The sequence below is a fragment of the Thamnophis elegans genome, chromosome 5, assembly GCF_009769535.1.
Source record: "Thamnophis elegans isolate rThaEle1 chromosome 5, rThaEle1.pri, whole genome shotgun sequence".
Taxonomy (NCBI): domain Eukaryota; kingdom Metazoa; phylum Chordata; class Lepidosauria; order Squamata; family Colubridae; genus Thamnophis; species Thamnophis elegans.
This window is the reverse complement of record NC_045545.1, coordinates 79,589,015-79,604,029: the sequence shown is the minus strand read 5'-3', so window position 1 is coordinate 79,604,029 and position 15,015 is coordinate 79,589,015. Positions and strand designations below refer to the sequence as shown.

The following is a 15,015-nucleotide window of genomic DNA, read 5'->3' as shown; positions in this document are numbered from 1 at the left end:
CCATAGTTCACCCTCAATTATGCTACACTGACAGCTTGTGCCTTTACTAGCTACTAGGACTCCATTCTACATAAGCCACATAATGTTTTGTATTTTAGCTTAAGGTTGCAAGAATACATACATTTCTCCGCCCAAAGTTGATTCTTAGCATGCTTCCATTACATCTGCTGATTCACTGCCAGAGGCGCTGTTCTGATTTTTTGTATGCAGCATCTTACAAGAAAAAACAATTCTTCTATATCTATTCTGGCTTTGCTATCCACCCTCTTCTGCCTATCACTAATTAGCTGACAATGCACCCTACAACTGTACAACTGGAGGAGGACTTGCATGGGCCTGGCTCCAGGATTCTGGCTGCATCTCCTCTGTTAGATTCCTTTCTGTGCTCTTCCTCTACACTCTGCTCTGTTGTTATTTTAGTTGAAGAAAGCTAAAAACAACAAACCCAGATTGAAATCACAAAGGATGTTTAGAAGGAATGCTTCTATTTTTGATTTTTCTTTCCCCCCCCCCCCCTTATTTTTCAGGAGAACACAGGTTAGCTTCCAGGTTGCTCTGTTCTGTTTGGGAGTGAGTGGTGGGTAGAGTTGTACCCATTATTTACTGTTTTGCTTTTCCAGACTTGCATTAAATCGAGCACTAGGCAGAGTTAGGATACCTACAGCATTGTCAGCTGAGCAATATAATGCTACATTATTGTACGCACAATTTTGAGAGACACTGGCAGAGCCCAGGTGGCTCCAGTTCTTTAGAAGACAACGCAGAATAGCAGCAATAGGGTCTCATAGAACATAGAGTAATAGGGTTGAAAGGGACTTTGTTGGTCTTCTAATCTAACCCTCCTGTTCATCATTTGAGACAAATGAGAGGGTAGGGTAAGGTAGGGTAGACTGGGGAAGGGAAGGGAAAAGAAAGGGGGAAAATGGAAAGGGAAAAAAGGGGGGAGAGGAAAGGAAAAGAAAGGAAATATATTTATCACCTGTAGAAGGATGAAGGGAAACCCTACAGTATTATAGGAGCAGCCCTTCTTCTTTGACAATAAAACAAACACAAAATTGGTTCAGGAAAGTAATGCCCCCTTTTGGGGGGGTCAGAGAACATGTACGTACATTGAACAAATAATAATTAGTATGTTTTGGAAACATACCATCAGAAACTGTCAAGTAAAATCAACACAACAAACATAACTGGGTACAGGAGAATCAATAGAAAAAGCTGATTGTTGTAAACATGCTAAACAAGGTAAACACAAGTGCATGTAACAAAAATGTGAAGTTTTCTGAAGCTGCTGTCCTTTCAATCCACAGTCTACATTGTCTTACCATAAAAGCTCCAGCATCTTTAAGATAAAGCCCGATTTCTGGTGACTTCATAGTCATCTCAATATTGGGTTTTGGTCAACAATAGATCAATAGTTTGCCACGATCTTCTCTCAGAATGTTAAATCAATATCTCAATCCAGCCTACAGCCCTGGCTTTTCCTGGAAATTTTCATTCCACATTAACTTATGCTTAGTTTTTCCTTTCCTAAAGAAATCTTTATGCACTTTATAAGGAAAGAAATGTGTAGCAAATACGTTTCTTTTTTTATGCACGCCTTTGCTGAAATAGAATCCTTAAAAAAAAACCACAGGTAAGTCCTTGCAGAAATCCCCTTGGTGCCACATTAAAGACCAAACCACATAAAATATGTGGACCCACTGTAGTGTCTTGTGGAAAATTGCACAATATTTCATAAAAGAAAATGTAGCAGCCAATAGATTATTTCCAAACTCAATTCTTCTGTAATTCCTTTGCAAACTACCCAGAATCCACTTAGGTGAAATGGGTGGTGTAGAAATGTAATAAATAATAAACAAGAAATTACCACAAGAAATAGTTTAGTGGGAAGAATAAGAGGCAGTAGTAGTATTTGCTTCCTTGAATTTACCCCCCGAATTAAAAAGGTAGGATAAAGTAACAACTACTATGCTAATGTAATAGCATATTAAACCATGTTTTGTTATGTTGCTATTTTTTTCCTGTATTGTAGACTCAGTGGCTTCTTCTGATACCTTGTACTTTCCACCATTGGAATTGTTTGAAATTATGTTTATAACATTACATGTTGGGGGAGTTTTCCCATGAGCATCTCCTGCCATTGAATTATACTTTGGTTTGAATTTATTAACCCCTGCTTCTTTCAAGTTTGATCCATCAACATTGTTTGTTACCCTCTTCAAAGCTCTCCCTGGCTTTATTTTATTGTCTAAGTCTTTCAATTAATGAGGATCAAATGAAGTTAGTTGGTTCTCTTTTTCTATAAGAGGCTAGATAAAAAGTGTTCTTGGAAATCTGAATATTTATTGAATCTATCTAAGTGATTTTGGATTGTTAACTAGTCAAAACATCTCATTAGAACAAAATGTATCTTATTCAAAAAACGTAATATAATATAAGTAAAGTCTCAAATACATTATCTGTGCAGAGGAAGACTCATCAGGAAATCATATTATTTTTGAGTTCTAAGCTTTTAGTACTTCTTTTGTTGTTGTTGTTGTATTTCATGCTCTTGTTGTGTTTAACCATTATTGTAATGTACTGCAATATATTGAACTGCAGACTGTAAAATTTTTAAACCAATAAAAACATAATAAAAATAATTGCCTGCTCCTTGGATACAAGAGACAGCAAAGAAAACAATGAGAACAAAGTTACAAGGTGAGACACTAACAGACATAATTCTACCATTATCAATGCAGAAACATATGATCTTGAAATCGATAAGAGATAATTCCTAGGAAAGTAGCCTTAAATATTTTGTTGGTTACAACTGGAGCAGAGAAATCTGAAATAGCAGAATCTGAATACCTATGAAAACAATTTATATATACTTAGGAAAGGCAAGTTACCATTTGTCGATGCACTACGTGCTTAATAAATATGTAATGCTCTTTGGAAAGCCTTTTAAGCATTGTTTTCTAAACTAAGCTGATGTGGGTCACACTTTATTTATCATGAATTAGAATGCAATGATTAAAAAAAGAGGCCCACAAATCATTGCAATCCAAAGCACTGATTAAAGAAGTTATGCGATATTTGCACGGATGATACGAACAGGACTGTATTTAAAATCACCAGTTGCAAACTACTGTGCTCAATTTTCATGAAACAAGATCACTGGGCCTCTTGGGAATTTTTTTTTTTTTTGGGGTCCTCAAGTAAAAAGTCCACAGTCACTTTCCAAGATGACCTTTGGACACCTATCAACATGATTGGCATTAGGTTATCTTCTCCACTGAAACATAGAGGGGAAATCTTGGGCAGTGTGCGCAAAATTTCTCTCTAGAACTAACCCAGGGAATCTTTCATATGGTATTCAAGGAGACAACTGTGAGCAGAGCCTCTTATTGTGTCTATGCATGCAGGTAAGATTGGTGCACATAAAATTTACAAGAGCACTTGTCTAGGCCCGTAAGTATTTGTGCACCATGGTGCCACCTTGTGGCTTAACCACCACTGTTCTCAGTAATAAAAACCATTTCAGAGAAGGTTGTTATCAAGATGGCTGCCTCAGGAAGAATGTGAGCATGTGTATGTGAGTGTGCGCGCTTGCTGGAGTGTGTGAGAGAGAAGAGAGAAAGTCCTGTAGCTCCCTCTTCCCACACAGCTCACTGCAGCTGAGCTGCTGTTTCTAAATCACTCTCAAGATGGCCTCCAGAGGGGATAACATAAGAGGAAGCATTTAGATTCTCCAAGGTCTTCAGAAGCTAAACATACCATATCAGTCATACCACAGAACTCATCCAGCCTTATTAACATCTCTTCTATGCATTCTTCTACTTCTTTCATCTGGAAATAAAGAGATAATTTAAAAATTACTGCCCCTGCAAAGTGAGAACATCCTCTGTATCCCAAAATTGAATGACTTTTGATTTATTTAACAAAATTAAATTCTGACAGTTGAACACAATTTTTCTATTTCAGATTAAATTATGTGAACCTACATACAGAACACATTTTTTTTTAAAAAAAATTCCATGCTTGACAAACTTGATTCTCCATGTTCTTTTCTCGATGACAAGCATGCAAAATTTTCTTGCTTGAATCCTTCCCAATATCAGAGCAACCCATTCTTTGCAGAAAGCATTTTTTTTGCGTGAAAACCCATCTAAGGTGATGGAGTTCACCATCTAAGAATCTGTTTGAAACAAGTTCCCTAATTTAAAGCGATTATTGGAATATGTGTAAAATGGTCTTTGAGCGAATCTGAAATAATACACGGTTAAATTTTTAACAATTGTCCTTTCTCTCATAATACCATTTGAAAGAAACATGTAACATAATCTACAGTAAAATCACATAATTTTCCAATTACTTCATGTTTTGGAAAGGCAAGTGACAGAAAAAGCTAACTGCTGCAAATTTAAAACTACTTCTTTCTTTTGGCCCAGCATAAATTTGGAATGTTTATAGAACAGAAACATTTTCTTTAAATCTGATGGCGAGAATTCTGCTTGAAATGTAATAGAATCTATTATCTTATGGTGATCTTCTGCAACCTGGTGCCTTTCAATTTTGGATCAGGTTAAGAAAGATTATTCAAAATGAATGTTGAAGCATTATTAAAAGGTGAAAATACTAGGTATATGAACTGAATTAAAATAGATACTCCTAATATAACTAGGTACTCCATCAAGTGTTATCTTTTTTTAAAGCAAACAGTGCCTTTAAAGCAGTTTGTGTATTTTCAGCTTAACACCATGTATGGTATCATCCATTATGGCTTATGTACAAGCCAGATCACTATCATTTATCCAACAAACCATGTTTTAGAAAATCTTGGTTAGAATTATGAGTGGAAAAACTCATGACGAATTCCTGATTCCTATGCCAGCATCACTATTTGTTCTAAAACTGTTTTCTTCCCCTACTTTATCACTACAGGTAATCCTTGAATTATGACCGGAAGCAAGGTTGGCATTGCGGCCGTAAGAGGTGCCAGTCATTAAATAGGTCATCCTCTGACTGACCTGATTTTATGGTATCTTTTTGCAGCAATCCTTAAGGGAATCTGCTTAAACAAATGCCATGGTCGTCAAGTGAACCCATTGTCTGCAGAAACTAGAAATACATGCCCCAAAAAATCATATATAATGGTTATGGGACAGTGGGACATTGCAAACAGCCATAAATATGGGCTGGTTGCCTAGCATCCTCAAAATACAATGTGACTTTGGGATGGCTGCAGGGTGGTAGGTTGGCTGTCGGAATGTTAAATTTTTTTCCTCCTTCATAACTTTAAACAGTTGCTAATCACCATAAAGTAAGTCAAGGAATACCTCTATTATAGTATTTCTACTCTATTAAAAGTTATGATTACAAAATTAAATATTATTTTTGCTTTCTTCTGTATTTTAGTATTCTTTTTTACACACACACACACACACACACACACACACACACGTCTGTCTGTCTGTCTATCTATCTATCATCTATCTATCTATCATCTATCTATCTATCTATCTATCTATCTATCTATCTATCATCTAGCTAGCTAGCTAGCTATCCAATCTGAATTTCTGTAAAGTTCAACGGCACCTTTAAAAGCCTTAAATAATCCCTATTATCAGTATTATATTTAGCAATAGCAATAGCAATAGCAGTAGACTTATATACCGCTTCATAGGCCTTTCAGGCCTCTCTAAGCGGTTTACAGAGAGTCAGCATATTGCCCCCAACAATCTGGGTCCTCATTTTACCCACCTCGGAAGGATGGAAGGCTGAGTCAACCCTGAGCCGGTGAGATTTGAACCGCTGACCTGCTGATCTAGCAGTAGCCTGCAGTGCTGCATTTAACCACTGCGCCACCTTGGCTCTATTTCACTTTTTAGGTCACAGACTATCACTTGAAATCAGTTCTTCTAATATTTCAAGGAACAGGCCTTACATAAACATTACATCATATTCTCCTTATTTCCTCTGGTGACCTTTCCACAAGCAGGCAGGATGTTTAGGTGCACTTTACATATGACAATTGTTCACCCACACCCATTGCCTGTTGGTAGCTCTGCAATCGCCAAACTATTATGTTGTGCTTATACCGCACACAATGTATAGAAAACGAACATGATAACAAATGGCATAAACATATGCCTTAAGTTCTTGTCAATTACAGCCTTGCAAAAGTCTGTGACATTTAAATAAACTACTTTTAGAATTTGAATTATGAGTCTCTGAAGGATTGAGACAAATCTATGATATAGCTGAATATCTATTATTAGTCAAGAATTTTCTTTTGATATTTCTGTATTGGTTCAAAACATAAACAAGGACATACATAAAGACTGGAGCAGAGTATTTTCAATAATTCATCTTGTTTATTTGAAAAACATTTAAACTGATACTCCCACTGAGATTTCAGATAGACGGTGGGCTAAATTTACAGAATATACTACATAAACATATTTGGGCATTATCTCTACTAATATTTGAAGCGGTAGGCCTTCTGAATGGCAGTGTTGGAAAAACGGATTGAAAGATTACTTCAGGGAAGACAAATATTGCAGTGTTTTCCTAAATCAGGTAGAACCAGAAATAAAATTATCTTTCCAGATAGTGCTATATTTGGCAATGCCTTTCTGATAGATAAGAGCACTCTAAAATATGTTCAGAAATGTTATGAATTAAGTGTTCCTAAGACAGATTTCCTTTTTGACTCCAAGGGATTTCAATTATCACTTTCTTCTGTTAAAATGAAAATGATTATTGCCGTGCCACTGGAGGAACTAATTTACACCAAACAAGAAAAACTAAAAGCAGAAAATATTGCTCATTGTTAAGAACACTGTCAAGCAAATGATCCATATTATGTAATTTGGGTCAGTTGCAAATTTGGAATTCAAAACTGACATGGTATCACTTGTCCTCATCCCCAGTGCGACAAAAATTCAGATTAAAGAGTTACTGTAGCAGGCACAAATGTATTAAGTTTGCAGTTTTATTGATTATATTTATTAATAGTTTGTTACATTGATAATAAACAGATAAAAAGAATTAGACTGCTTTGTTCAAGAAGGAATTAAGAACATACTCCTTCAGGAGATTATTATTCTCACTTAGATCTTACTCAACCACATCCATCACTGGAAGTTTTCAAAAAAAGACTGACAAACATATGACCAGGATAATATAAGGTCTCCTGTCTTGAGCAAGGGGATGGACTAGAAGACCTCTGAGACAGAGGTGGGGTTCAAATTTGGTTTGCTCATGCTTGCGCGCCTGGGCAGAGCCTCCCGCCACTGCTACTACCAGTTTGCTGATCCAGGAGCAACCCACCTTTGCTCTGAGGTCCTTCCACATCTACGATTCTATGTTTTATGTTCGATGTTCTAACTAAGGAGAACACTAAAAATTCCATTTACTTTGCCATTCGTGTTAATATGGCAGAACTCCATTGTAAAAATCCACAAAAAAAATCATTGTTACTTACATTCACAATATTTCCTAACAATATTTTTTTCTCTGATTTAAGTACTAATTAATTTTTGGACAAAATAATTTACCTTGTTTTTGTTCTTTGGCAATTTTCTAGTACAGGCTTCTTCTATACACATTTCTTCAGTGTAATTTTTAATTACTTAATACTATTTGTATACTACTTTCCATAATATACTGTACCTTCTTTTCATATACAGGTTTCCTGCGTATTTTTGCTGAAAAACACACGCTGGTATTATGAAGTCTGGCAGAAGCAGAACACACAAATTCTCCAGAACCCACAAATTCAGTGTAACCCACAGCAAAATTATTTTGCATCCCTAATTGAAATATTCATTTTGGGTTCACCCATCATCCATAAAATAAACAGGAAATAAACTTTGTACCTAAAGCTTTACATGTTCACTTTTCTTTCACTTGGTTAAACAGTACTGATCTGGTTTGCCTTCATTGAAAACTACCAGAAACTCACGCCCCGTGGGCTGGATGCGTCATGTGCTGGCCACACCCACCCTGGTTTAACAAAGGGGAGGAAAGTCACAATACGTCATATGTTGATGTGATACTGCCAGTTTGACACCACTGCTCTAGATTGTAGATTAGAAGGGAAAGTGAGAAGTGACACAATCTTGAACAACCAACAAGTCATTCCTAGGAAACAAGCCCAATAAATCTACGCATATAAATATGTATTTAAAAGTAGCCTCACAAACATGTCCACTTAACCCAATTACTAGAGAAGAACCCTATTTAAAGATGGCTTACTTTGACATAAATGTGGCTAAATTCATGTAGCTAATTATAGAATGTCTAAACCAACCCAAGCTAGTTAAGCTTATGACATCTTGTATTTTGCTTTGAATGGGGCATAGCAGACATGTTCAAAAGCAATTATGCTAGATTGTTTTTATTAACGGAGGCATGGAAGTTTAGTAGCCATTACTCCACAAACATAAACAAACATGACAAAAGTTAAGAGTGTCAGTCATCACGCAGGAGTAGATAGCATGGACTCTTAAGGATTAGCAAAACCAAACCTGACATTTTCTTCCCTTGGGCTAATCTGAGCATATAAAACAGTATTGATGCTATTATAGAAACAAAGTAGGAGAAAACTGACACTCTAATTCAGGTATTTATCTTTCTCTTAACAGTCTTGAGGGAAATAATTTCTTGACTCTAAACACACACACACATTTAAACATCTAAATAAGTCTCTTCAAGAGGTGTCAGTTGAAGTTCACTGAATTTATTCTGGGAAAATTAGTATTTATGAAGTAGCAAATGATAAGTCTGCTCTGTCAACTAAGTCACAGAGACAAAATGTAGACTGAGGCAAAGTGTTGAATAACCTCATTCAGTTGCTCTGGTCAGTTCAACCTTCCCACCCCAAGTCAAACTGCTCACATCTACTACGGTAGTGTCAGCCTGGAGAAGATTTGGATTTAACTAGCAGCATGCAACTCCAAGCATTGCGTTGGGCTTTGGGAAGCATGACAACCATCATACTTCCCAAAATGGATGAGGCAACCAGGTGAGCCAAATTGGATATTTTTAAGGTGAGATTCCTGCCAATGAGGCACCTATTTTACCACTTAAAAATAATATATTTATTAGATTCTTTGTATCCCACCTTTATTATTTTATAAATAACTCAGGCTGGTAGATATACCTAAAAACCGCTCCTCCATTTTCCTCACAACAACAACCCTGTGGGGTGGTTTGAGCTGAGAGAGAATGACTGGCCCCAGCTGGCTTTCATGGCTAAAGTGGATTGACTAAAACTCAATCCAACAAATGATTCTTCCATCACTCGTTTAGCTGAACCTACATTTCATAGCAATTTAACCAGGGGTGGATTCCGGCAGTCACTACTGCTGGTTCGCTCGTGGGCGTGCCATGCACATGTGCATGTGAGATGCATGCAGCGCACGCATGCACAGCACAATAAAAATTGTTTTGTGCATGTGCAGAAGCAAAAAAGAAGATGGTGGCCCCTATGGCAGTTCAGGAGCATGGCAGGCCTGGATTGCTGCCGGTCCAGCGACCCAGGCCACCAAACCACTACTGGTTTGGCCAAACCGGTCCGAACCGGTAGGAACCCACCACTGATTTTAACCTATTGAAATTAAACAGTTTGGAGAGCAAGGGTTTATTTGCCCAAACCACACTTGGAAATAAAAGGGAAACTACTTTAAAATATCAACAATGTCAGAAATCAGGTATTAAACGCTGAACAGTATAAATTGCCTCTATTGTTCCTTACATCATTTGTTTTGGATAACCTTCATATATATTATATACAGAGACATACAACAACTCTTAAATGTATGGCAAAAATACTGTTTTCATTTCATTAATCATGCATGTCTATTATTTTTTCTCACGCACTTTCCTTTTATTAACAGTATTACTTCATAAAGATCTTTAAAAAAGCAATTCAATCTGAATTAAATTAAATCTTATATACATTTGACTTGGATTATTTGTCATCAAATTGGTGTCAACTGTTAGTGACCACACAGATTTTCTCTATGGCAATCTGTGCCTAACCTGCTTTTTCAGGTCTTCCAGCTGTGCACCAGAGTTCATAGGCTGTGTGTGTGTGTGTGTGTGTGTGTGTGTGTGTGTGTTTACATACACTCATAACTTTGCACACATTTGCTTATATTTGTTCTATGCTCACACACAATAATTATTTAGCAAATAATCAATAATCAAATTTCAGCATTGTGCTTCTGATTCATACAAATCTTAACAATCTATTCAACCCTCCTGATGAGAGATCTCTGAAAGTTACACTGCTTTTCATGTTCGCCTCTTTGCAATGTTTACAAAATATTTCTGGATTCACTCAACAGTAAGCTTAATATAGCCAGCCAGTTTGGTGTAGTGGTTAAGGCATCAGGCTAGAAAGCAGGACACAGTGAGCTCTAATACCATTTTAGGCACAAAGCCAGCTGGGTGACCTTCAGCCAGCCACTCTCTCTCAGCCCTAGAAAGAAAGGAAATGTCAAGTCACTTCCAAAAATGTTGCCAAGAAAATTGCATGGAGTTCTCCAGGCAGTCAACACTGACATTAAGACACCAACATAAGAAAAAAAAAGTTGTGCTTTGTTCAAAAGAGATCACTTCCAATATTCTGCAATAAAACTATGTGTCCTGAAAATCCTTAACTAGACTGTAATGCTTGAAGACATTCCTATGTCTGTGTGTGAGGTAAGAAACATAATTCAACTACATTATTTTATTAATGGGCCATTTCTTTGGATATTAAGTTTTTTAATTCACTATTCTCTTATATGGCACTCTTCCAATTTTTCTTTAAAAAATGTATATTGAATGAGCCAAGGTGGCGCAGTGGTTAAATGCAGCACTGCAGGCTACTGCTAGATCAGCAGTTCAGCGGTTCAAATCTCACCGGCTCAGGGTTGACTCAGCCTTCCATCCTTCCGAGGTGGGTAAAATGAGGACCCAGATTGTTGTTGGGGGCAATATGCTGACTCTCTGTAAACCGCTTAGAGAGGGCTGAAAGCGCTATGAAGCGGTATATAAGTCTACTGCTATTGCTATTGCTATTGCTATTGAATGCTAGCAATGCATTTTTTTGCAATTTGCATTATCCAGTCAACTGAAAATACTTTTGGATGTTAATAGTACAATATTCACAGCCCAGATATTCAGAAAGTCAGCCAATTAAAAATAAATTTAGCATAACAAACTAAATAGCCTTTAAAAATAAGTTTGAAAAAAAGTTTTAAATGCCTTACGTGGAACTGGGTAGAATATAAACTCTGTAGGAAAGGTGCAACATGGAAAAAATGGCCTATTTCTTGTGCCTGTTGTTGCTAACAGCCCAATAAATCCACAGATGCAAACGATGTTCAATAATTTAATTCTTTAGATACTAATATCAATAGTTTAAAATGCATTTGAACATTAAGTGGAATATAGATATAACCTAACCTTGTTGTAACCTCCAGGGAATGAGTCAATTCCATCTTAAAATTACATTTCCCAATTAATGTAAGCAAACCAAGCAGTGGCCTCACAATATTGATGGGATCTTTCTCCTTGTCTCCCTTTGGTGACTTTCTCCATTTTATTTAAATATTGAACTGTAGCAGAAACAGAAGAGAAACTTGTGATACTTAATATGAATCTACAGGATGACCGACCTCAAGATTGAAAACAGCTTAAGGAAAAAAAGTGTTCAAGCAATTTCAGCGCAAAGATTTCCAAGGATACGGTGGATCAAAAAACACTAGTGAAAGATCGAGGAAGAACCAGCAGGTAATGTTCTCACTCCAAGGTTAATCACTGTTTTTTTTTAAGTATTGGATCATTTATATTATTATATAGGGATGCTTCACTGCACTGTGGAGTAACTGCTTCCAGAGGTAAATTGATCCCTGAAGAGCCAAGAGCCAAGGTGGCGCAGTGGTTAAATGCAGCACTGCAGGCTACTGCTAGATCAGCAGGTCAGCGGTTCAAATCTCACCGGCTCAGGGTTGACTCAGCCTTCCATCCTTCCGAGGTGGGTAAAATGAGGACCCAGATTGTTGGGGGCAATATGCTGACTCTCTGTAAACCGCTTAGAGAGGCCTGAAAGGCCTATGAAGCGGTATATAAGTCTACTGCTATTGAACAAAATAAAGAAAAAGCAGAAGGCACGCCTATAACGAGGCAAACCCACAAAAGTGGCACGGATGCAAAGGATGCCTTTCACATCCTTCAGCTGCCTTCCTGCCACTCTGCAGATTGCTTCCTGGCACTGAGCTGCGTCCATACGACCCATTAACCCGTGTTAGTCAAGGAACTCAGTGTCCCGAATTTGCACAATCCACGGAATAAGGCACAGGGGCTAAGTTCGGACAAGACCCTCAACTAAAACGCGGTAGGCTAACCTAGGATTCGGGGGGTCGTGGGAACCCAGCCGCCCTCCCCAAGCATCCCCTTCCCAAGCATCCCCACCCCCGGGATGCATAAACCCCTAAGGATGCCCAGGGGTGTCTCTTCCCCCTTGCAATGCTTGGCTCTACCCGGCCACCCCAGCAGCCTCCCACCATACCTCCTTCCCGGTCTCAGGGGACAGACAGTAAGCGAGCGGCCGAGCCCCGCCGGCCTCCCTCTCCTCCGCTGCCGCCTTCCGCCGCGGCTCTCCGTCCTCGGCGGCGTCCGCAATCAGCTCCGCCGCCCAGCCGTCGATTGCGGGGAAGGCGGAGGAAGAGGAATAGGCGGGCGGTGAGGGGCGGCCTCCGGAGGCTGCGGCTCTCCCTTCGGCGGCCGCCTGGCTCATGTCAGCCGCGCGCCTTCCCTCGGGCCGGGGGCAGCGGCGCAGCCAGCAGCCAACCGGCGCCGCTCCCGCTGCCGCAGCTTTGCAAGCGCAGCGCCGGGCTTTGAAGCTGCTCCTCCGTGAGCCTGGTTTTCCGCGGACGGAGTCAGGGCGCCTCCTAGCGGCCAGGGACCAGAATTGCGCTTTCGGAAGCTGTTGGGTCTTAAGATGTCACACGGGGGTTACTCAGGAGGGGAACTGGCTGAAATCCCACATGGCACAACCTTTTATTTATTTATTTTTATTTTATTGAGTTCGTCAAGCAGGAATTAGATAACAGATCTAAGTATAGACATGATTATGAATACGTGAAATGAATACCAATACAAAGGAATATTAGGACAGGACGGTAGGTACACTGGTGCGCTTATGCATGCTCCTTGCAAAACTTCTTAGGAATGAGATGAGGTCAACAGTAGACAGTTTAAGGTTAAAGTTATGGGGGTTTGGGAATGAAACCACTGAGTCAGGTAACACATTCCAGGCATTCCAGGCATTGACCATCGTGTTTGGAGCGGTAATCCATCAGGACATTATTCAGCAGCCCATCTGCATTTAAAAGGCAAAGGCCACACTTTTGAAGACAGCAAAGTCCACATTTTGGACAGAGAGGACCGCTGGTTTGAAAGAGGGGTCAAAGAGGCAATCTATGTTAACAGCCCTCTTTCAACTGAGGGGGAGGGATACAACATCATCTATCTCCAATCTGCAACACAGTCCTTTCAACAGTTCCAAGAAAGCTCCACACCCATTTGAACTAATCAGGTGACCCTGATGATACAGTAAAAGTTCTAGGTGGCCTCAATGACTCTCTAAAAGTATGCAAATGAATATAAATCCTTCCAATCCCCACCATCCAGTCAGAGCTGGAGAAGCTTCTTGGATGAGAAGTGAAATGTCTTTAAAGAAAAACAGAAAGTCCAGTTGCCTCTTGAAAAAAGCACCTTTGGGACAACCATGACCTGGATGACTGAGAATTTCTATGGACATTTGAAAACCTGAATTTTCACCCAAGCCACCTTTGAATGAATAATAGTGTTGGCTTTCTTCCACCCCCACCCCCCAAATCTCTTTTCTTTCTCCCGTTGCTAAATGGCTTTGCTTTTACAGTTTAAACTATTGTTAAAATTTGAATTGTTTTGGGATTCTCTATGGGAAAGACTATGAAGAAGTTTTAAAACTTCTCAACAATTAAAATTCTCAACAAATTAAAACACACAACCAGGCACCATATAAGCACCACACAGAACAGCCCAAAGCACACAGAGAAGTTCCCTAAAGATGGGCTCCAGCACGAGCCCGAAAGTTCAGAAGACTAAACCTCTGGTCCTGGTGACCGACCCAGATTAGATCCTGCAACATTATCCTGGGACATATATGTTTGCCTTCATTTGAGAAGTTTTCAAGAAACACATGTTGGAAAGATTCTAATTGAATCCAAAGCATCTTCTATGGAATCATAATAGCAGTACTTTTATTATGCAGTTCCAGCTAAGTGCAGAACAGACAGTAAAACAGCAAATCAAATCGAATTGAGTTTGGTCCTGCCATCTCTGCTGTGTATCTGTGTCTGCATGCACATATATTTTAGTACAATCATATTTGATTCTCAGAGACTGCCTGGAGAAGCTCCTGCAGGTTCCTTGGCAAAGCTTTTCAGAAGTATTCTGCCCTTGTCTCCTTCTCAGGGCTAAGAGAAAGTGACTGGTCCAAGGTCACACCTCTAGCTTTGTGCCTAAGATGGGGCTTTTATTGTTGTTAGTTGTGAAATCATGTCCTACCCATCGCAACCTCATGGACAACATTCCTCCAGGCCTTCCTGTCCTCTACCATCCTCTGGAGTACATTTAACTCACGCTGACTGCTTTGGTGACTCCATCCAGCCACTTCATTCTCTGTCATCCCCTTTTTCTTTTGCCCTCAATCTTTCCCACCATTAGGCTCTTCTCCAGTGAGTCCTTCGTTCTCATTAAGTGGCCAAAGTATTTGAGTTTCATCTTCAGGGTCTGGCCTTCTAAAGAGCAGTCAGGGTTTATCTCCTCTAGGACTGACCGGTTTGATCGCCTTGTAGTCCAAGGGACTCGCGGGAGTCTTCTCCAGTACCATAGTTCAAAGGCCTCAATTCTTTGGCGCTGAGCCTTTCTTATGGTCCAACTTTCACAGCCATACATTGCAACTGGGAAAGCTAAAGCCTTGACTAT

General features: G+C 39.3%; 1 protein-coding gene across 1 annotated transcript in view; it reads right to left on the bottom strand.

The window, feature by feature from the left end:
• The window catches only part of BCAS4 (breast carcinoma amplified sequence 4), a 39,596-nt gene extending 26,767 nt beyond the window's left edge, over positions 1 to 12,829 (bottom strand). Inside the window, exons 1-2 of the mRNA XM_032217778.1 lie at positions 12,551 to 12,829; positions 3,760 to 3,831 (exon numbers count right to left, since the gene is read on the bottom strand). Coding sequence (XP_032073669.1) covers positions 3,760 to 3,831; positions 12,551 to 12,778 — 300 coding nt within the window. The 5' untranslated portion in view covers positions 12,779 to 12,829. The remainder of the gene's footprint in view (positions 1 to 3,759; positions 3,832 to 12,550) is intronic.
• Positions 12,830 to 15,015: the final 2,186 nt, after the last annotated feature.